At 34.6% G+C, this 23,449-nt stretch overlaps 1 protein-coding gene across 14 annotated transcripts in view; it reads left to right on the top strand.

Moving 5' to 3' along the window:
- LOC129751553 (potassium voltage-gated channel subfamily KQT member 1-like) overlaps positions 1–23,449 on the top strand; it is a 705,179-nt gene that overhangs the window by 465,843 nt on the left and 215,887 nt on the right. For 7 of the 14 annotated variants that reach the window (XM_055747116.1, XM_055747127.1, XM_055747117.1 and 4 more), the window contains one exon: positions 7,917–8,125. In XM_055747116.1, coding sequence (XP_055603091.1) covers positions 7,917–8,125 — 209 coding nt within the window. Of the gene's footprint in view, positions 1–7,886; positions 8,126–19,624; positions 19,712–23,449 lie in introns of all 14 variants that reach the window. The other 7 variants (XM_055747130.1, XM_055747121.1, XM_055747119.1 and 4 more) reach the window with 4 other exon arrangements.

The raw sequence follows: 23,449 nt of genomic DNA, 5'->3' as shown, positions 1-23,449 counted from the left end.
GAAAAAGATTCATTTTAACGTTTTTTGAAAGCTTAAAAAAGTTCAAACGTTAAATAAAATAAAAACTTACAAACATTCGTAGCCGTTAACTTTGTGCCAGTACTGAAAGAATTGTAGATTTCTAAAATTAGGATCAACGAAGATCTAGTCAGATTTTGAAATCAGAAAAACAAATTCGGAAACTTGTGAAATTCAGAAAAAAAATTAAAATTCCAAAATAGAAAGTTATGAAAATAGAAATAAGTTATTGAAACTTGTGAATTACAAATTATGTACCTGGTTTTGAAATCATAAGCAAGATTGCCGAAATAAACTTTATGTTTTCGACAAAATAAATTTTCGAATACTCAGTTTGTTTGCTCAAAAATTTCAAGCAGTTCTACTTGTTATGGGCACTAATCTGCGGGTACTGTGGTTCTGTGAGGTAAATGTTATTCTTGTTATCATATTGATAACTTTTTTCTTTTAACACAAAACATTGATTTGATGTAAGATTTGATCAACCTTTGACCTTTGAACGTTTGATCTGGGTAGCTTACAGTAAAAACATGAAAGATTTTTCTCTCTGTGAAATCTGTAATTTTTCTTAAAATTGTATGATCCGTGATGAAAATTTTCTCAAAATTCTGTAAAATAACAGATTTTTCTAAGATCTTGGCAAACTTGATCATGAGGCGATCAATATCTAAAATTTAAATTCATTATTAATTATTATTGTAAATCAATAATATCTGAATTCAAACATTATAACACAGAATTCAAATGTAATTATTTTGCTTTCTTAAATCAAGGTTGAGAATTCTTAGCAGTCTAAATTTAATAATAATTGCCAAAAAAAAAATAATAATAATAATTGCCATTTGTCAAAATTGAAAAAAAAAATAAAATGTTTATTTTGAATTCAAAATTTAAAAGAATAAAAGAAATGCCATCGAACCTAAAAGTTAAGATTTTTTTAAAATTATGTTGAAGAAGAGTTCTTTTCCCAACCGTTGAATATTTATTTAGATTTAACTGGATATTTAAAACAAATTAAATACAAACAACAACAAAAAACTAAATGTGTTGTAAACATTTTTTATTGCCTCCAAATCGAAATTTTTTGAACAAGTTTAAAAAAATCATGAAGGGTTTTTTGGAAGCCTTAAAACGATTCAAAATTTGTCGATGAGTTTTGATGAAATTTTGTTTCCTAATTTCTGTTAAGTAATTCCTGGGCTTTGATAAAGTTTGCCTAGATATTTCCCGGATTTTTGTAGTTAATTTTGAAATCAAATGTCCGAATTTTGCAGGTTTTTAAATAAAATTTCCAAGATTTGGATACCCGCTGAAAAAAATTTGGCAACTTCATATTAGTAGTATTTTGAAAGTGTTGAAAATGCTAAACATGTAACTTCTCCTTAAATTTAATAAATTATTTCAAGAATCCAGAATTATGTGGTTTTAAATTACCTCAAATTTAAGGACTCGAAAATGTTACTCTTCTAAATTTTGTTCATGAAAACAATATGTACGTCATTAAAAATTTAAATGATTCAAATTTATGATTTCAAACGAACGGGTCTTCAGATTTTTATGTAAATAAATAAATAAATTTTTATGTATCAGGAAAATGAAGATCTTTTCTTTGCTAGCTGATTTTCTACAGTTTTTTGCATCCAACTTTTTAATCTCAGATTACTTTAAACTTGTAATCGTTTAATTCCTCATAATGAATTGAAATTAATAAAAAATAAAAAAAACCAAAACCTGGGTTCACATAAACAGACAAGAGCAGAAAAATATTTACAGGAATTAAGATTTAAACTAAAAAATAAATGAAATTCCAAACGTTGAAATAGTTTCCAAAAAATAAGGTTAAAATTGAAATATTAGTTATGCGACATTTAATGAATGATTGTATGTACTTTTGGCATCCTTGGCTACACAGCACACAGTAGTTAAAAATAATAAAAAAAAATGGTAGCAAAAATTATTTAAAGATTTTTCTTAAATATTTAAACCTGAAAAGTTGATTACAAGAAGAAACAAACTTTTTCAATTTTTGGTTCTTTTTAATATTATTGCCAAAAAAAAGTCTTTAGCCTAGTACTTAAAAATTGAAAAATTTCCAATTGTACATGAATAGTTTTAACAAAATTAAGTAAGGGATTCGAAACTTCTCCATGTCAGATGTATGGATATTAAAACTGGATTATTTTTTCTAGACGATTTTTACACATGTCAAAATCAGGTTCTTGACATTCTCGCTTTTTTCCAAACCACTCTTGAGTAGTAAATTGATTCGGATGTTGCTTCTCGACCGAAACTTGTGGCTTAAAACCAGAAACAAATCAAATCAAAAAAAACTTTAAGCTTCCCGTAAATCACCTCAGAATGGTCAACTTGGTTGGAAATTATCTATTTACAGTCCAATTTGATCACTTTACTCGAAATCAGCGATGAATTTTGCCCGGTTGTTTTGAACATTTTTTTAACGATTTTTTTTTGCAAGTACACAACAATCGATTAAAAAAGAATTCAGATATGTCGAAGCTTAATAGTCTTGATTTATTCAGTATAAATACTTAAATATTTTAATTTAATGATTAATGGCATTTCGGTGAATTATACATTCTAATAGGAAGAATTTCAAATGAAAGTAATGAAAATTATAGACGGATAGATTAGATTAGGAAGCATGAAAGGTGTTGAAAATGAGCCAAGAGCGTGATTTGAGAAAACTTCTTGCCGCACAAGACCATTTGTCCCACATCGTATTATTGTCTAGAAGAAGCAAAGTCGATAGGCTGACTTTGCATTGATCTATACAATGATACATGGATGGATCGAAGCACGTGTTTTTCGTACCCCGATCGGACAAAAGGAAATGTACGGCCGGCTCAGATGAAGTTTTCTATTGCGAGAGCTGGTTCGATCGATGTGTAAGCTGTTTTCGGGTGTTCGTTGTTTGCACGGCGACGCTACTACTTTTATTGTTTCGCGCACTTTGAGTAACCGTCAACGTCCCTACTTCTTAAGCCATGCACATCAATTAGTGAACTGCATTTTTATTTCCCCATATTTCCCCCCTTTTCTTTGCCAATTGATTTTGTGTTAACAGTTGATGTGCATGGCTTAAGAAGTAGGGACGTTGACGGTTACTCAAAGTGCGCGAAACAATAAAAGTAGTAGCGTCGCCGTGCAAACAACGAACACCCGAAAACAGCTTACACATCGATCGAACCAGCTCTCGCAATAGAAAACTTCATCTGAGCCGGCCGTACATTTCCTTTTGTCCGATCGGGGTACGAAAAACACGTGCTTCGATCCATCCATGTATCATTGTATAGATCAATGCAAAGTCAGCCTATCGACTTTGCTTCTTCTAGACAATAATACGATGTGGGACAAATGGTCTTGTGCGGCAAGAAGTTTTCTCAAATCACGCTCTTGGCTCATTTTCAACACCTTTCATGCTTCCTAATCTAATCTATCCGTCTATAATTTTCATTACTTTCATTTGAAATTCTTCCTATTAGAATGTATAATTCACCGAAATGCCATTAATCATTAAATTAAAATCATAAACCAGCGGTGATAAACTGTTAACACAAATACTTAAATATTTACATTTTTAAATTAAAAAACATTTGACTCAAACCTATTTTAGCAAAAGCTAGCAGCTGATTTTTAGAAATGTTTTTATTGGCACTTTCACCTATCCAACGGTTACCAGGTTTACCACGGCGATTGGCAGCTTAAGCTTTAGTTTTGCTTCCGAAAAATAAAAATTGTAAATTGAAATTTTTATATAATCAAATTTAAAGCTCTAAACTAAGTGGAGCTCTATTAAATCTTGATCATAATAATGTGATTTTCCTCTCTACCTTTGAAATAGAATAAATTTTATCATCTTAGTATAGATATATTAACTTTATCAAAGCTATAGATGCCTCTTTTTAAATTGTTTCTTGTTAAGAAAGAAAAATCTATTTTTTCATGCGGAAACACGCGGCAAAACAAGTCTTTTTTTCTGAAGATGGCTGAAGTTCAGTAGTCAGTAGTTCAGTAGTAAAAAACAGCAACTTAAATTTCGTCTTACATCAATCACAGAAAAACATCAATCACAGAAATCCATAGAAAAGTGTGGTGATCAACACCAAACAACAAAAATTGTTTCGATTTATTTGTTGTTCTCGATTCGAAGAATTGCAATTCTTTATATGAATTTTAATCTTTTATGTTATACATTAATACTATGGTAATCAAAGGAAAAAAATAATGAAAAAGATCGAAGTTTTTTTAACATTGTTACTCGTCAAGTTTTTCGAATCGTTTGATTTAGGTATTCAAATACGATTTATAAATCTAACAAACCATTTAATAAAGACCCAAAATAATGTTTGCGAATGAATAAAGTTTTAAAACTTCGTAAAGATTTTGTTGTTTATCAACAAAACTGAAGTTTAAAAAAACCATTTTTTTAATTAAAAAAATTTTTATTTTCATGTTTCTGTAGCACATATTTGAATTGAAATGATAAACATTTAGGTGGAAAGCCATATATGTACACGGATGACCTTATACATTTTTTTCGATTGGCCCAAAAATCTAATATGCAAAATTTCAGCTCAATCGGACTTGATTTAGGGTTGCTTTAAAGTGTCAGTCAGTTTTTTACCCTCAAAAATCAACAAATCTGCCGATTTTCGGTAAAACGCCAAAGTCCTAGAAAGTCGATTTTTGACAAAAATTTTTGTTTCTAGATCACACTAGATCTCGACGTTTCAAGCAATTCGCAATCATTTTTGATTTTTGATTCAAATTTTGACTTTCCGGATGTCCTTTGGTCTCCCCTTTATTGCTTGTGTTATTTTTAAGTCGATTTGTTGACCAATTTTTTTTATTGAATTATGAAACTTTATTCGACTTAATTAAACACACTTCTGTAGAATTCTGTAGTTTCTGAGATATAGTATGCTTTCGGTGTTTCCCGGTTAGATTTCTTCGCAGTCCTTAATGCGCTTACTTAAAAAAACGTAGTAGTATAAAGAGAAACTTTCCAAAGAAATACATTGACATGGCTATCTATATTTTTTGTGTTTTGTTTTGTTGTACAGCATAGAAAAGTGACAACTTTCAAGTTTTCCCCAGTGTAAAGACTGAATATTGAAGACGGTTAATCTCAGTAGGCCAATCTTAAAACAAAATCGCGGAAACATTCAAATGAAACATGCCAGGAAAAGGCCTTTTCATCAACTGTGGGTCGTGTTACCCATCCTTACTTGAGTGACGAGATTCGAAATCTTAAAATTTTTTGAAATACGAAAGTAGATAAAGTGCTTTTTTTTTTTAAGCAAAAAATGGGTGCAACTCCTGATGATAGCTCATATTTTATAACCAGGAAATAAGAAATCGATTGTCACCGGATAAAATTATGGCAACTCAACAACAAAAGTGCGTCAATTCAACCATAAATAGTGTTATTTACTTCTGACCTGTAGACGCATTTAAATCAGACATAAGCACATGGTTGAAACAAAAATTGTTCATAGCTGATTTAACGTGGCATTTTCAACTTTCTCCAGGTTATCTGATTCAGCAGGTTTTTTTAGCATGAGATATAAATTCCGAGTCATCTTAGACACACATTCAGTCGAACTGAGTTATTTTAAATTTATTCTCATTGTAATTTACAGTTAAACGTAATCAAAAGTATAAATAAATACTTAAGTTTCAATGTTCCTTAATTAAATAGTTTTTCCTGTTCATAAAAAAAATATTTCTCAAGCTTGAAATCATAAAGTATTTTTTATCATGTTTCATGTTTCTGTTTTTAAAAACAATAAATAAGGGCTACGCAAGTTTGAAAAAAAAACATGGGCTGAAATAGTCACAATGACACAATAAAAATACAATTGTTTGGGGGCGATGGGAATTAATTAGTATTTAAAATTAGTATGGAACATAAGAGTAATAACTTATCTTAGAAAATTGCTCAAATTTTTTTATGTTGGTTTTTTTTGTCAGAGCTGAACTATTAAGAAATTTTCTTGTAAACTTTTTTATTCACAAACAAGCATTATTTTCAGGAACAAAACACAAATCTTAAAAAAATGTTGTAAGATTTGCCACAATTTTCTGAATGTTCCATTCCATTGAAGTCATTTGGTTGGCTGAAATCTCAGCCACCCAAGTTCTTCCCCCCATTTTTGTGGTTAGTGACACGTGTGAAGGTTCATTATTCGATGCTGCGGTACCGGGTTTCTAGCGACCTCATCCTTAGTTAGCGAGGCGTTCTCTAAGATAGGTTTTGGTAGAACTACCAAGAAGCCAAGACGTTTCAGATTATTTACGGGGTTGGGTTGAGGGAAAGTCAGAAACAGTTCCCGCTGCCTGAGTCAGCAACAAGACAGTAATTGGGTGGAAAATGTGGCACGACACTCTTTCTAGCTCATAACTACGTGAATATGTGGATGGAAGATTTGGCCAGGGCACTAGTTAACCTTAATCGACGGAGACATGTGAGCCCCGGGATTGGTAATTTATTCTAGGAACGAATCACCAAGACTTCTAATTTCTAGCAGGTCTGAATTGGGTTAGTTATAAGAAGCTGAGCAACAGGGGAAAAACTCCTCTTGTGAAACCATTTTAAAACCAATTTTCAAATTTTTATTTAAACATGATTCTTAAAAACTGAAAAATATACAAAAACTTAAAGGTAAAAAAGAAAAATATAGATACTAAAGTTTTAATTTTCCAAATGTTTTTTTTAATTCCTGTGCTTAAGTTGATTGTTTGAGTTCTAAATTAATCTTCATATTATATTAGTCTGTAAAATTTGTATGTTTGTTGCTAACTCGCATGTGCCTGCATTGATTCATTCATTTTACTTTGCTGACCCAAAATTTGTTTGTTTTGTTTTCATTTTCATTTTCATTCTGTTTGTTTTTCCATTTTGATTAGATTTTCCTTTAAATTATATTTTTATCACTTCAATTTTGGTTCATTTTTGCTTTTTTCGTTTCTTCTTTTCTATTTTCGGTTATTTTACGTTCGGCGGGAACTCCAACTGCCCAAATATCTATACCGCTTATTGCCTGGCCTATTTCTGTTTGTATTCTGTGCGTGAACCGTGAATGAATATGCAAAAAATGAATCACGATGCTGGCCACGTTATTTGATGTTTTGTGCACTCCTGTGGGTGGTTCGAAAATAAACCAACAACATCAACAACCACATCATCAACAACGAACAACAACTGCTACAACTGCAATAATTGATAACAAACCCTGATGACATGAACGGACGCTGATGATGCTGATGCTGCTGCCCTAACGCCATTTTGCGGCTGCCTTTATTGATGTTTAATGCACTTTGTGAATATCGACTCCGGAAAAAAAACGAACGTGACGATCGAATGGCTGCAAAATTGAAACCAAAAACACCTCGCCTACATGCACTAACACTGATACACAACAACACGTAAAAACTTTTGCAAATGATGGGCACAAAATCACACGTGTTTACTTGCTGTGTTTGGCACGTGCGTGATGCTGCTGTAATGTCGTGGCGGTTGTAATTTTCTGATCGAAAATGGCTAAACACGATTCCAAAAACACAATTTAAATCCTGGTAATAATGTTGGAACTGGCTGACTCTGGTCTGTGCTTTGATACCTGCTTTCGATGCTGAATCTGTTTGCTATCGTTTTGTTAATGCTTCCCTGTCCTGTATTATAAATTGTAAATATGTACAAAAAAAATCCTTTCTTTCACACTACACTGTTACATTCTCACAAATAAACAAACAATTCCTTTCGAATCCTTAAAAAAACACACCTCTACCCTAATAAAAAATAAATAAACCAAAAAAATTTTAAACCAATAAAAAACAAACCGAAGAAACGGACTGAGTCAGATTTCGTTTATCAGGCGGGCGTCGTCGAGCTTCAAGCACAACGCCTCGTTCGTGGCCCGGCTGCCCACGATCCGGCGGCACAAGAGCCAATCGCTGCACTCCCCGGGGAACGCGAAACCCCCCAGTGGCTCCGGTGGCGGAGGACCTGGTCCAACCGGAAGTGGCGGCCGATCCGGGCGGTGTCCCCGGGTGACGGACATCAACGCGAGCTCCGAGAATCTCGGTGAGTAGACATCCTCAACTGCATACTTATTTATTTATTGGATTAAGCGTGTTTCATTGCTCGATAAAATCCTAACCCCCTTTACAGACCCTAATTTAATTGTAAGGGGTTGATAAAGGGTTCCTCTGTTTTGGGTTTTTGTTTTTGTTATAATTTGTGATATTTTTTTTGGCAGTAGAAACATACGCATCTGATTGTTTTAAGCTTTTTTCTGTTCAATTTTAACTTTTAGTTTGGGAATTACTAACAAGCGTTTTGTAGTTTTATTATTTTCAACCAGCTTACTCACGTGTTCAGTGCAGCATTCCATTTGAGAAAACCTGTACAATGCGCTTCAGTTTTTGGGCAATTTATTATCACGTGTTTGGATTGAATGAAAAACAGGAAATTGTGAGTAACCAAACTCAAAGACAACAATCTTGCAAGCTATTTTTCACTAATGTGTAAATATGTGACAGACATGCCATTTTGATTTTTATAGAAAGATGTTTTTGAATGATTGAAACAATCATTTTTATAGAAATTTCCAATCTGTGGAAATAACTGCGATTATCCTTAAAATAAGGTTGGTACTTTGCTGAAAAACAAGATAAAATTTGAATTCTTAAATTTTAGGCTTACTTCTCTTAATTCTCATACGAAAAATATAAGAAATTGTCACGAGTTCATTCCTTAAAAATGTTCAAACACTCAGAAAAACACTTTGTACTAAAGGGTCAAGACGACTAGGTAAATCTAAAATATTTCTCAGAAATTCTAAAATGAATAAAAGGACTTGAACAATTATTTTTTATTACTTTCCAAAATTTGAACATTGACGAAGGACTATGTTAGCCATGTAAAATTTGCACCATCGCCCAATGGGGAATATGGTATAAACCGCGAAGAAGTTCAATGTCTTCCCTCCTACACGAATCAAATCTATGAAAATATATTTTCCTTTAGTAAAAATGTCTGGAAAACAAATCGGACATAGTTTCAGACGACACACGAGCTCACGAACAAAGATATAGTGCCTTTTTAATCCCTAATTCCTCTTTATTTGGTAAACAATACACAAAAACACTGGTTTCTGCTAAAAAATTTTGAACAAAAACAGACCTCTCTTATGTATTTTTTTTTTCACAGAATCGAATGAAGGCTGTTTGAGCTACCACACGCTTCGAAAAATGGAATTATGGCTGATTTTATCCTTGGTTCCCATATACTTTTCAAATAATTATGAAAAAAATAAGTTCGGATTCGTAAATTTTAAACTAAATGAGACCTATGATTTTTGTGTGATTTTTTCGAGGAACCAAATGAAGCCTCAATTTCCTTAAATTTTTGATTCCTCGAAAAACCACACAAGATAACTTTCATTTGGTTATACACGGTGTACCTGATGGAACCATTTTATTTATCGAAAATAAATATCGCTAATTTTTGCTCCATTTGAAAGCTGGGACCTTTCCCTTTCATTTGAGCCCAAATTTGAAATAATCCATCGGGGTCTAGAACAATTAGTTTTTTGAAATTTTTTAACCTTTCTAATGTTTTTTATTTCAAAGACAAAATTACACTATTCACTGTTAAAACGCTTGTCTTACCTTTAGTGTTCATCCAACCCCATATGTGAATAACATGATCTGATAGAAAATTTTCGTGACTACAACTCTGAACAAGATATCAAAGTGATACAAATTGAGAGAAAAGAGTTGTAATGTGACAAACAGAATGATTGTTTATTCATTTAAAAATGGATAGGATGATTTAAATTTAAAAATCAATCTTTTACATAAATTTGATCAGGATAATTTGAACTTCAGATAATCCTGATCAAATTTATGTAAAAAAATACTGAAGAAAAGACCATTTATGGGGTTTATTATTCCGCAACAAATGTCAAATTTTGATTTTGTCACCCCTATTTTCCGAAAATACCGCAGAGGAAATAAATAGAGTGTTAGGTATTTAAAAAAAATTGATTAATTCCTTGAAAATTCGTGCAGCTGAAAGAACGAAAGCCAAACTGTTGCAGTATGGAATTATATCACCTGTTGATTACGATTTTCTTTCAAATTTTCAATCGATTCCAATGAATTAAAAATGTTAATTAATTTCTATTAAGACCTCCCCATTTATTGGTGTTACAACTCCAAGTGATAAAAGAAGGATTTCAAATTTGTTCCGGCTTATAAAAAAAATTCCCCTGCTTTACTTGAAAATTTTCATGCTTTGATACTTTGAGCAATGTAACATTATGAATACATGCATAATCGGGCAAATAAATGTAGAAACAAGTATTTTATGCACTTCAAGCCACGGCAATAAATTCTATCCATGACACGATGTTATTTTTTATTATCATTCCAGGGGAAGGCCGAAAAAAAAGCCGCGTTTTTATTTTATTTTACCTAGTAAATTTGAAAAATAAAATTCCGGTAATTTGAACATATGCAAAACTTTTAGAAAACGAAATAAAAAAAACGCAAAAGATCTGATGACTGAAGATTTGACAACTTAAAGTGAAATAAGAAAATATTTTCAAATAATAAGTAGTATTGCATCAAACTAACCAATATAAACTGTTAAAAACAAAGTTGATGTTGAGATTTTGTAATCTTTTGATCGAAAAAAATCATTGATAGACATTAGTTACTGTTCGTATACTTTTGAATGTACCATCTTGAATTTTTGCATGAAAACTCAAATTTGACCACATATTTACATACACGAATGCCTCCAAAAAACCTAATTTATGCAATCAATCATGAAAAAAAGTTAAAATTTATTAATATTTATATACAGTATCGTTCATAATTGTATAGAAATTGGAAGCACGCGAACTGTCACCTCGACTTTGAACATCCATAACTTTTTACTCTGATGATATTTTTTGATCAAATTTTCTGCCTAAGATAGATCAATTATCACACTATTATGTCACACAATTTGAGCTTTCTATACTTTATGTGGCCTGAGATACAGAATTTCTACGAAAATTGGACTTTTTGGACTCTTACCATTCAAATTTCAATATCTCAGAAATTACGCAACATTTTTATTAAAATTTTGCAGAGTGATTGTTGAAACATTAAGTTAGCATGTCTGAAGTTTTCGAAAAATTCTATCGGTGGGATCAAAAGTTACGCGAGGTGCCATATTTCAGGCATGAACCAAAAAATGCGATTTCTATAGAATTTTGGACGATTCATGAGAACAATATGTTTCCCATCCACAAATCAGTCAAAAAATGTCTGCCAAAAGCAATAAAGAAAAGAAAACATAGAATAAATGATCCATTTGTGATTTGAAATCAGAATCTCACAATATTGTTTTGAATTTTTGATAGAATTAGATTTACTGGTTGTAGAACATAAGATATGATTTTCCTATGGAAACATTCGTCCAAAATTCTATATAAATTGCATTTTTTGGTTCATGCTTGAAATATTGTATCTCGCGTAACTTTTGATCCCTTCGATAGAACTTTTCAAAAACTTCAGACATGCTAACTTAATGTTTCAACAAACTCTCTGCAAAATTTCAATGAAATGCGTAACGTAGTTTCTGAGATATTGCAATTTCAATGGTTAAAGTCCAAAAAGTCCGATATTCGTAGAACTACTGTAACTCAGGCCACACAAAGTATAGAAAGCTCAAATTTTGTGACATAATAGTGTGATGGATGATCTATCTAACGCAGAAATTTAATCAAAAAATATCATCAGAGTAAAAGGTTATGGATGTTCAAAGTCGAAGTGACAGTGCGCGTGCTTTCAATTTCTATACAATTATGAACGGTACTGTATGACACTTTACCATCCTTGTGGTACTCGTGTCTAAGGATTACCAATCGATTGACAGTGAAATGTATAAACATTTTCAGACATCATCAAAAACGATGAAATATTTTTAACAAAGATATTTCATTTTGATATTCGGGTGGATTATTTAAAGTTTGAGCTAAAATTAGCAATCATTGATGAGAAATTTTGTTATATTTTTCAAATGCAATAATCATCGCTCTGTTTGTCACATTACAACATTTTTCTCACTATTTGTATCACTTTTATATCTTCTACAAAGTTGAAGCCACGGAAATTTCTAATTGTATCATGTTATTTACATATGGAGTTGGATTAACGCAAAAGCCACAAAAGACAAGCGTTTTCACTTTGATTAGTATGATTTTTTCTTTGAAAAAACCATTACAAAAATTTAAAAATCTTCAAAAAATAAAATGCTCTAGCCCCCCCGATGAATGATTTCAAATTTGAGCTCAAATGAAAAAAGAAAGTCCTAGCTTTCGAATGGTGCAAAAATTAGTGTTGCTTATTTTCGCAAAATAAAGTAAATTGGTGATGAGTAATGTATTATTAATGTTACCCACCGCTACCGACCAAGCTGGCAAAGTCGTCATTCGATTCAACCTCTTTCCAAATTTGCTAAATTGGCCGGAACTCAGCCGGAAATTTTTTTCCGTTTCAGTGGATTATATTGGCAAAAATCAAGGAAAATCTTTGTCTGAGCAATATATTGACGTTGGGAAAAGTCCGTCCTCTACAAACAAATCAGGGCACCTAGAGTCCCAGCCAGCCAGCAGCCAGCCAACATTCTGTCAACAGCTGTCAAAATTTCGGCTACGTTTCACTCTCTCCTCCGCATCCACTCTCGTTTACTTTTTGCCAATCTGAGACCACCATACTAGATGCACCATGGTCTAAACTGTAAGCTAGAAGAAAAGGAACGCATAGAGTGTGGTTTTCCAGTTATTTGCGTCCATTCTAACTTTCCGCGCCCTTGGTTTCATGCAAACAAGTGAAAAAAATTCTCTTGACCCTAAGCGAAAACTTATCCTTAACTCATCGAGATCTAATTCAATTTTGATAACCGTAAGTAAAGTGTGCTTGCGGTGAAATTTTCTCTCACGGGTGATTTTATCGGTAAATTTGTTGTTATCAGGCTGAAGGATGTTCGCCCAGTAAACATGAATCGTATCACAAATGATAACTTAAATCCTTTACAATGGTATTGCGAACTGCAATTCCAGCTGGATAGTGAAAAGATCGTCAAAAATGTATTCTGAAGTCAGTTTTGATCGGATATGATAGAAAGTGAGAAAATCATCGTCATGTTTTCTCTGCAACCAGCAGTACATCTAAATGGCAAAAAATCAGAAGGGAATTGAGTTATATTGACCAATGTGAGAACTGGAAAATATGGTCGCTAGCAACAATTTTAGGGCTTTGAGAAAAAATATTGCGATCTCTTGCATTCTCCTGATAGGTACGAATAAGGTGTCGAATAAAGCACTATTGGCTTAGTTTTCATCACTTTAGAAGGAAATTAAATTTTTGTAAGTATGTATGTACATACATTTCCTCCACTTTGGTAGGTAAATACTACTTTTCAACATTCATACGATCCTCGGAATATAGTAACCCTAGGAGCGTATATCATAATATAGCAATATAAGAATGTGAAAACAAATATGTCTGCTGGGCGGCCGAATAGGACAGTGATCATCAGGCCGAATGGTCAATAGTTTGAATGGTCGTTAGGCCGAATGGTCGCTAGGCCACATAGTAGTTAGGCCGAATGGTCGCTAGACCGAAAGGACAGTAGGCTTAAAATATGTTAGACCGAATGAATTTAGTATGAGATAACGCAATGAACGCACAGTGCGGTGACCAGTGGACAAAAGTCAAAAATTTTAGTTTATCAAACCTTAAATTCAACTTTACCAATCGATTGGAAAGAGGTTGGAGTTTCATGAACGAACATGTTTTTGACTTAATTTTGCTTCCTACACGCGCAGCATTGATTCAAAGTGGATGCATTAAGAAGGCAAGAAAAAAATTTTTTTTTCGAAAACATACACTTTTTTTGAAACTTTTGTTTACCGTTGACAAGTTTCGCAGCAAATTCAAATTCTTCGTTCTACAAGTTGAAGATTAAAACTCAACGCGTGTTGTATTGTGTTTTTTGAGTGAGAAAAATTCGTTTTTGATCTTTACAGCCACCTCTGAATTTACAATTATTTTTGTAAATTTCATCAACAAAAATTGCTCATCTTCAGCTAGTCAGAACAAATTCGCGTCACAAGACGTCACTACCATTTTATAGTCAAATGCTAGGGAATTTTATCCTGAACACCCACTATGCTTGCTGAATTGCGTTTTTTTTGCGCTAACAGTGATATGAGCAATTTACGGAGGGTCATTTTTACACCACAGGAATGAACATTTTTCGAAAATGAACCGCTGTGGCAAAACGAAAACCGAAATCAAGTGAATTTTTCTTCTTGATCTAATCAGTTTTATATTATAAAAAAGATTTGGAACAAACATGGATTTTTGATATGGTTGTGGCTTTTAAACCTCATTGAAAAATTATACGAAGCTTCGTGGTTTGAATTTTGAAATATTTTACCAAAGATAAAGCATACATCGGCCAAGTTCCCGTGAATTCCATATTCGCTTGGCAAGAAAATTGTTGTATTCAGTTATTTTCTATGTGTTACATTATCAGTGCCAAACATAATCGTTCATGAATGCAAATATTTGACATATACAAAGGATCTTTTATAAGAAAGATTGAAAATCTTCAAAATATGGGTTATTGAGACATGGAATCAAAAAAAAAAAATCAAAATTGAGACAAAACCTTCAAAACACAGTTTTTTTGACTTACTATCAATAATTGAACATTTAAACAAATATTTTATCGAATTAAAACTTTTTACGACTTTTGTCCATCGGCTCTATGGGATCACCGCACTGTGGAACGGTAGGCCGGATGGATGTTAAATTTATGCTAAATGGTCAATAGACCGAATGATCGCCTAACAGTACTAATAACTCTCTGATAAATTTTTGCACCATTGCACTGTTCCATTTGGAATTTATTCAGCCTATCATCTTTTCAGCCTATCAATCTGGCCGAGCATCTATCGCCCTAAGAACAATTCGGCCTCACGACCACTCGACCTAACGTCCACTTAGCCTAACAACCATTTGACCTAGTGATCGTTCGACCTAACATCTATTCCTCCTATCATTTATTCGGTCTTATGATCATTCGTCTGTAGACTCTATCGGATCCATCGAATGACCCAGCTTCCTCTTGCCTTGATCTCAAGTTAGACATCAAATGACGGCAGTATTCTATACGAATTCTATATCGATTGATAGGGAGTTGCATATCTCGGATCCTGAAATCTGACACAAAGTTCTTTCGTCTGATTCCTTTGAACCCGGTCAGAGGGTTAATATAAGTATTTCATGCCGGTTGCATTTTTACGCACCCTGCTGAAACATACATGAAATAAACATGAGTACGTCTCGGTGATCGAGTGGTTAGCGTGGTAGGACGGTAATCGCTGGTAACCTGATGGCATTGGTTCGATTCCCATCTCGGTACTGGATGTTTAACGTTAGTCTAAAGATGTCCACGTCATTTGTTCAGTCTGTAAAGCCTAAATCGGCTAAGACGGTGTATGTCTTTTTTTTTAATTCCTGGCAATTTTTGCACCGTTAGCCGACTCCTGCAACTTTCCCGACAACTAACGTCACCCTACTTCGATGACATTCCTCAACAGTCGAATACTCTTGTCGATAGAGATATTTTGTAAGAAACGTCTTGCTTTAATTTTGCAACTTCACGCGTAGCTATAACTCCAGGGTCGAGATGTATCTGAGTAGAACAGCTACTGAAGAACTCCCCGACAATGTCATTGAGTTATTCTGTCTTTGAAAATTGTGACTTGAGTACCCACGGATCCACTAATCTGATGAGTATCCTGAGACGAAAGAGTCATTCTACTTCGAATATCTGATGAACTGTTTTCACAATTCTTCTGGTGCCCGAAAAACAATAATCCTTCTCAAAGCACCCATAATCCCTTCGAAATCAAACTAACCACAAGTCAAATATGACAACCGAAAATATGTACTCAACAACATTATCACACCCAAAATTCATCCTTTACTCCAATAATGAGTTCTCAATATTGTAGCGTCATTGGCACAAGATGTGAATGCCAGCGGCGATGATTCGATTTGAGTCCGCCGGCACTAACCTCTAAGCGTAACCGAATTGTGTATAACTGAAGGAAACAAAACAAAAACGTTTTCATGTCCCTCCCTACCCCAAGGACGATGATGGAAACAATGAATTTTTTTTTTTCGATTATAGTCGTTTTACCATCTTTATGGCATTCGCGACTTTATCAACGTTACAGTTGGCGGATTGTTATTGAAAAACTTATCCGGTACAACTGTGTTCGATGTTTGCTCTTGGGCTCGAACTCGTGGACATCGGCTCAGGAGACAACAGACTTGCCAACTGAGCTATATCACAAGCCCTGGAAACAATGAATGAATTAATTGATTCGCTCGGACAATGCTATGCGGGCGTATGTAAGGCGATAATAGGAAAGCAGTTTTTCGTTTCCGATTCCCTCTCCCATCAATAGACAATATTGACAAACACTGTGCGCTTTTTTTATGAGGGGCCGTTGCAGAGCGATTATGGCAATTAACCCTCGTTCTCCATTTTACTAAGGTGGTAGCTGCCGGATGGGCAAATTGAAGATAAAAATCTAAGATGAGTTCGATACTCTCCGGCGGCTATTTTTTTTTATTTTCTTGTTTCTGGGATGAGTTATCCAGTCAAAGGAAAATTCTAATATACGTTTTCTGGTTTCGCTTGAATGTTTCTCTGTAGTGGTCCTGCATAATTTTGCACGAGCGCTCGATTTTTTCTGCCAGTTACGGGAAAGCAAACGTATCATCTTTAGCGCAATGCAGATTATACCACATTTCCGGCACATAGTTAGCTCCGATCGGCATTGAATTTTGGCAACCTCTTCATTGGGTGCATTTATAGCGTGAGGCAACAAGCAGTCAGTGTCAGTGTGGACCAAGACAAAGGACATACACTTTATTTTGATAGCTCAGGACATCACCATGTGATGCATCCCAAACAGCAGATCCTTCGAAAAAAAAAAATAAAACAATCCGTCCCACGTTCGATAATTAACTCGAATTTATGGTATTTTCAATTGCAAAAAGAAAACCAACAATACGTGTTATGATTGAACATTCCACCTGAAGCGTTATCAAATGGCGGACATAAATCCGATATAATTGCATCGACCCGGTCATCAGATCAGAACAGACACACAGACACACTCACTTCATACAACCACCCAATAATTGAATTTCTACTCATCCCGAATCCAGTACGGAATTTTTCAATGTTTTTCCATGGGTGCTGCATTAAAAAATTGGTAGGGGAAGATGCTCTGTTATGCCCCATCGAAGTAAATCGGCAGTTTGCTAAGTATTTTATGAATATTTCGAGTAAAAACGAGTGTACTTGTTGAAGAAAAATGTTTTCTACAAATGCAAATAATTTTTCATTTTTTGAAACCCTTTACTACTTCAAAAGCTAAATTTTGGAAAACCTTATCAAAAGCCATTAAACTAAACTGTGTTGCGAAATCGCGCCAGTTTATATTCAATACGCGCCAAAGAGCTGAACACAACCGAGTACCGAAAACACACTAATACTAACAGATTTTTAACTGGAAGGAAAATCAAAATGGGCTATAGGTACGAAATTTTAAGAAAAACTAAGTTGATTTATTTGGGCTCAATTATTCCTAAGAAGTGGTTCTTACACTTTTAGTTGACTTTCGATGAAAATTTTCCGTTTTGAATAATAATACTATTTTGAGCATTTTAGTAAAGCATTGTTTTCTTAATTTTCCTTCGCCAGATGACACCTTATAGGAAGTGTCTGAAAGTTTACGTCGAAATAAAGAAAAAGCTTAATGAGGGATTTTTTATTTCAGTGGCATTATCTGGGAAAAAAATCGTACTGGCCATGGCAGATCACAGCATTAAAACAAGTTAAAAGTTTTTCACAAGCTTAAAATGATAAAGTTTCTTGAAAACACGAACGTCGCGTATTTGACACATGGAGCGTTATATGAACTTTCCCCCTATTGTCGAGCTCATCAATGATTGTTTAAACAATCCATGGCTTTCGGAATAAAAAGCAGGAAAATTCATTTCATTATCACGAACAAACAATTGAAACCACGTGTGTTCCTCTGGAGTGAGTCATTATTATGTTTTTAATCCTCAAAATCCTCTGAAAGGAAGCCACCCACAATTTCCTTTGATTTCTCTGTATTTTTTCAGGAATACAATTTAAATTTTTCTCAATGGTTCATTAAAAACTCAAAGGTGTAAAATAGCTGTGCAAGATTGTTGAGTAAAAGTTAACGAAGAATCCAATCATAGGTTGTCAAAATTTTGCACCTCAAGAGCAAGCATCACTATACAATCAACAAACAAACGAAAGGATATCAAAATTTTCACTGATTTGGTGCTGTCAAATTTGAGAAAAAAAAATCCCTCAAATGATTCCCTCTAGTGATTCCCTCAAAATTCACACACTTTAAATACAGAAAAGAAACACACATTGAGATAACATGTGCTAGTGTTGCTGTGAGTTTGAAAAATTTAAATCCTATTTTCCTGACTGAAGGCTTTATTCGTTGAGAGTGAGAAGATCATCCATTTTTACAGTATAAGATTTTTGTCGCTTCAAAATTTTTAAAAATTATGACACCTAAAAGCACCTTAAAAATCTTTTGAAAAGCTTTAACCAAAATAATGCAAATCACAACTCAAAAACAAGCGAAACTTTCCACCGCCAATATTGTACTTTGCGCGAACTTGAAAACCCTTTTTATCAATATAATAATTCTCAGCTATGGGATGCCCCTCTTGCTAACTTTTCTTCCCTAAGATGCATGTGACTCTTGAATCTTGTGCCAATTTTGATTCTCTCATAAATCTACTTCAAGTGAAGAAAAACCAAAACAAATCAATGAGCAAGCATTTGTACACCTGCTAAAGGGATTGCTTAAAAACACAGTGAAACGATAAACGCCCAAACTGCATCTTAAAATCGTTATCATTTTCATAAACATGCCAGTAGTAGGAACATATTGAACCTTGAAATTATAAATCTAGGCCAAAGATTTTTTATCATCCATCATCATAATGTGAAAAGGCAAATAAATTATTTCAAGGCTCAATGTGTACCAGTAGTAGAAATTTATGTGTCGTCTATCATATCGAATAATCCATACACCCTAAACTCCTGTAAACCATAAAAAACATACATGATTACCTCAATGGTTATTTATTTTTATCTTTTTCTCTTTCAATTTCCTAATTCGAAATTAAAACACAATTTGTAAAATAAAACAACAAAATGATTCCTCATTATCGATTTCCATCATCAACAAATCAACTGCAACAACAAAAAATTAAATGAAAAAAAAACCTCATCATGCCCCGACATTTTGGTTTGCAACTGCAAATGCACCCTCCAAACCGCGTAAAACAACACTCCCACGTATGAACTTTGTTGATTTTGAATCACGCGTAAAATCATCCAACCACAACATAAACAAAAACAAAAACAACCAAGAAGTTACCAACAATGGTCGACCGATGAACCCGAGCCTAAGCGAAGACTCGGTCGCGGAAACGGCTCTGTCCAAGAAAAATTCCGACGGTGAGTTTAGTGAGTTCTAGATGTGCAACAAACAAAATCGTTAGAAAAGTTTTGAAAATGAGTTACAGTTTATGAAAAAAAAGGACAGGCCTTAGGCAAAAAACCACCCTTTTCGATTCCGATTCCTTGTCGATGATAGAACAAACGTACCAAACATTTCCCAAGGAAAACGTTTGTTATTGAACGCAAGGGATTTTAAGTGACTCGAAAGTCACTTAAAATCACTGTTCGTAGATAAACGATTGCATTTCCCAACAATTCCTTAGTATAATTCTAATTTAAAGTAAAATTAACTTTTTCAAAAATATATCAATGTGTTTGAGTGTAAAATTTTGTTTTCCAATGTTCTATCTAAGGCCCCCCTTCCCAATTAGAGAATGTTGATACTAGTCTAGACTCAAGGTTGTTGTTCGTTAAACGGGCGCTTTGGTTTTGAACTCGATGTCGGTTTTCAACAGCTGTTGTTTAACGTTACATTATTTTTCGAATGTTTTTCAGTGTATTATTTTTGATAGTTTGAAAAATTCCTTATTTATTGGTTTTAAAATTTTAGTTCGATCAATGTGTTTCTACTTTCTCTGATCTATCGTCTATTTTTACAAACAAAATTTGCTAAAACAAAAAGTTTTTTTCAGGGTTTTAAATGTTTGATGATCATGATTGGCAGAGTAATTTTTTTTCTCCGTGTAACCCTTATTGGTGACTGTTTCTTGTTTGAGTTAGAGATTATTTGCTGTTATCTATGTAGCACGATTTTTGTGAGCAATGTTTTTCCAATGAAGAAATTAAGCTATTACATCCAATAATTTTTATCAATCCCTTTGATATTTATTAGAATGTTTTATTTTACTTCTAAATTAATAAAGTGACAAATGGGTTTGAGTGAGAGTAGTGAAATACAAAAGAAATAATTTTCTTCATATCTTACAAGTGATTCCGATTAAGTGGTTCCAATTAGCTCAAAGATATCACACAATTGGCTCTAGGACTGACCTGTGCCAATAAATTGGACTTGCTCAGTGTGTTTAAAAACTGTAAACATCTCACCTACTGCTTGACAAGTAGACAGAGCCAATTTTGGTCATTTTCGAATTTCTCAAACCCTGGGGTCTGAAAAGCTTCGTATTAGTTTAAACTCATCCATGGTTTTTGCACAGTTTTTAAATAACGTTTGCATGAGAAAATTAAAACTTTTTGGTTTGTATGGGAAAATTGAATATTTTGTACCGAAAATCAACATCATTTTTGTTTCTTCTGTGGAACTGAGCCTGCTAATGATTTTTGTGCCAATTTATAAATTTTGATGGAATGAAGGAATTTTTCCGCTCAACAACTTTGTCCAAGATCGTTGTTTCGTATATAATTAGACAAATAAGTTATTAGGTGCTGAATGTCTTGTGTCATTGAAAAAAATCAATTGACATCACTGCTGGGTGCCAAGCAAAGTATTGTATGACTACTTTTCATGTAATATTTTGCGAGGAACCAGCAGTGATGTCAATTGAATTTATTGTTTTTCAATGCCAAAAGACATACCCCTATTAAACAGCTTGTAACTTTTTTGCCTAAAAAGAAACGAAGTTACGGTCTTGCACAAAGTTTTTCAGCGAAAAATTTCCACGGAATTTATGAATAAGCAAAAACACAAATGAAACATAAATGATGTTGATGTTTCAGTACAAAATATTAAATTTCCTCATACAAACCTAAAAGTTCAAATTTACTCATGTAACCTTACTTAAAAATTCTGGAGAAAATCGTGAATGAGTTTTGAACCAAAACAAAGCTTTTCAGGCCTCAGGGTTTGAGGTATTTAGAAATGACCCCAAATCGACTCAGTCTATTGACCAGTCCATTGTTGATATCTACTGATCATTAGTCAATTTTGTGGAAAGAGCGAGTGTTTAGTTGTTAAATCCACCGCACGGCGAGCCATCACCTCCCCTCAGTTTGCTTCTCTGGGTCCGTGGGTGCAACTAGACGACTCATGATACAAGTTACAAGTAACTTTGTACCCCTTAGGACATAGAGCCCATCTGAGGCCACTGACCTTTGTTCCCACCTCAAACTGTTTAACACACTTCGCTTCAATAGTGGGAGCTCGAAGACAATACTCGTTTTCGAATCCTCTTGTCAGCAACGACCTCATATCAACACGACTATATGCACGACCTCTCCTTTAACGAATAAAGATCGGACATCTCATCGTGCTGAAAGAGGTCCACAATTTAGCGCAACTACTGGCTTTGCGAATCCGGTCCAGGAAGTTCAGAGACACAAAACGAGTTGTCGACGACACTTTCTCGCACACGCGAGGGAGGAGACAAGACCCCCTGAACCACTTGTAAAACTCAGACTCCTTCGACACCTCAAGTGTTGACTTAAGTCACCACTTCGCCCAACTAGTCGATTTGCGGATCGTGTGATCCCGAAGCGCAAATCGAGCTTTCGAAGCACCTCTTCAGAATTGAACAGATCGTGCCTCTAGTGAATTTAGTGGTAGTTCTCTTAGCCGTGAATCTACAATCAATAGGGACTTGCAGACATGTTTCCGCCCTGGACCATGAGGAGGTGAAACTACTGGCCCAAAGCATAGTGGGACTACTTTTTTAGTTAGTAACCACAGGTGGTAAATCCCGGTTTACGAACTGTATTCCAGGGCACGGCGAGACATCGCGTTCCCCCAATTTGCTACTCTGGGCCAAGGGTACAATGGGAAAACCCATGACATACTCCGTGTATACCTTCTACTCCCTAAACTCAATCTGAGGTCTATGACTTAGTTCCCACCTTGAACTGTTTAACACACTATCCTCCAATAGTGGGAGGTCTATTCGCGCCAGTTCGCTTCAAGGTAATACTCATAGATGAGACCACTTTAAGCATACCTCTCATCATTACAGCTTGAAGTCTGAACTCTCCTCTAAAGACTTAAGAACTGACATCTTACAACTCCTCCTTCTCCTCTTACGAATCGACATCTGACCCCTCCTTGCATCGACCCGAGGTTGATGTCCATATAAATACCTCTCCTCTACAAGACTCAAGGCCCGATCTTTCCTCTCTCGAGATCTTATCAACTCGAGATCTAATCTCTCATCCTAATGACTCGAGGTTATCGCTTATACCCTTCGTCTTATTGATTAAAGGCCTGACTCGAGATCCGACCTCTTATCGTGCTAACTCTCTGACACTGACTGGAATACAATCCTTAAACCGGGATTTACCACCTGTGGTTACCAACTAAAAAAAAAACACTGACACTCCTCCCGAAGACTCGAGGCCTGACCTCAGCTCTAACGAATCGAAGTCGGACCTCTTATCTTCAAGATTTGAGTTTTGCCACCTTTATACCCATCGTGTGCAGATCGAGATAAGCTTTTCTTAGACTCGTGCCTGCCACAGCACACGCGCGGGACTTAACGCAACTACTCGGATGATTCCCGACGGAAACGTCATCCTACACCGACTCGAATAGCTCACCCGGCGTCGAGAGCCACTCTACTCATTATTCCTTATTCCTCGATCGTGGATTTTTTTTTTTTTAACAAGATGGAAATTTGACTTCAAACCATAACAGCCGGATGTTTGCTGCCGTGTGTGGGTTCATCCCACTAAACCACCTTGGGCTTCGTGTGCCAGATGTGCCCCTTGGTTTCACCCTATGATACTACATCAAGGGGTAGGCTGTGCTCATGCACTTATACATCTCACCCTTTTCCTCTTTCTCAATTCATC

Source organism: Uranotaenia lowii, chromosome 3 (assembly GCF_029784155.1).
Source record: "Uranotaenia lowii strain MFRU-FL chromosome 3, ASM2978415v1, whole genome shotgun sequence".
Lineage (NCBI taxonomy): Eukaryota > Metazoa > Arthropoda > Insecta > Diptera > Culicidae > Uranotaenia > Uranotaenia lowii.
Note: the sequence above shows the minus strand (reverse complement) of the source record. Positions and strands in the feature narration are given on the sequence as shown.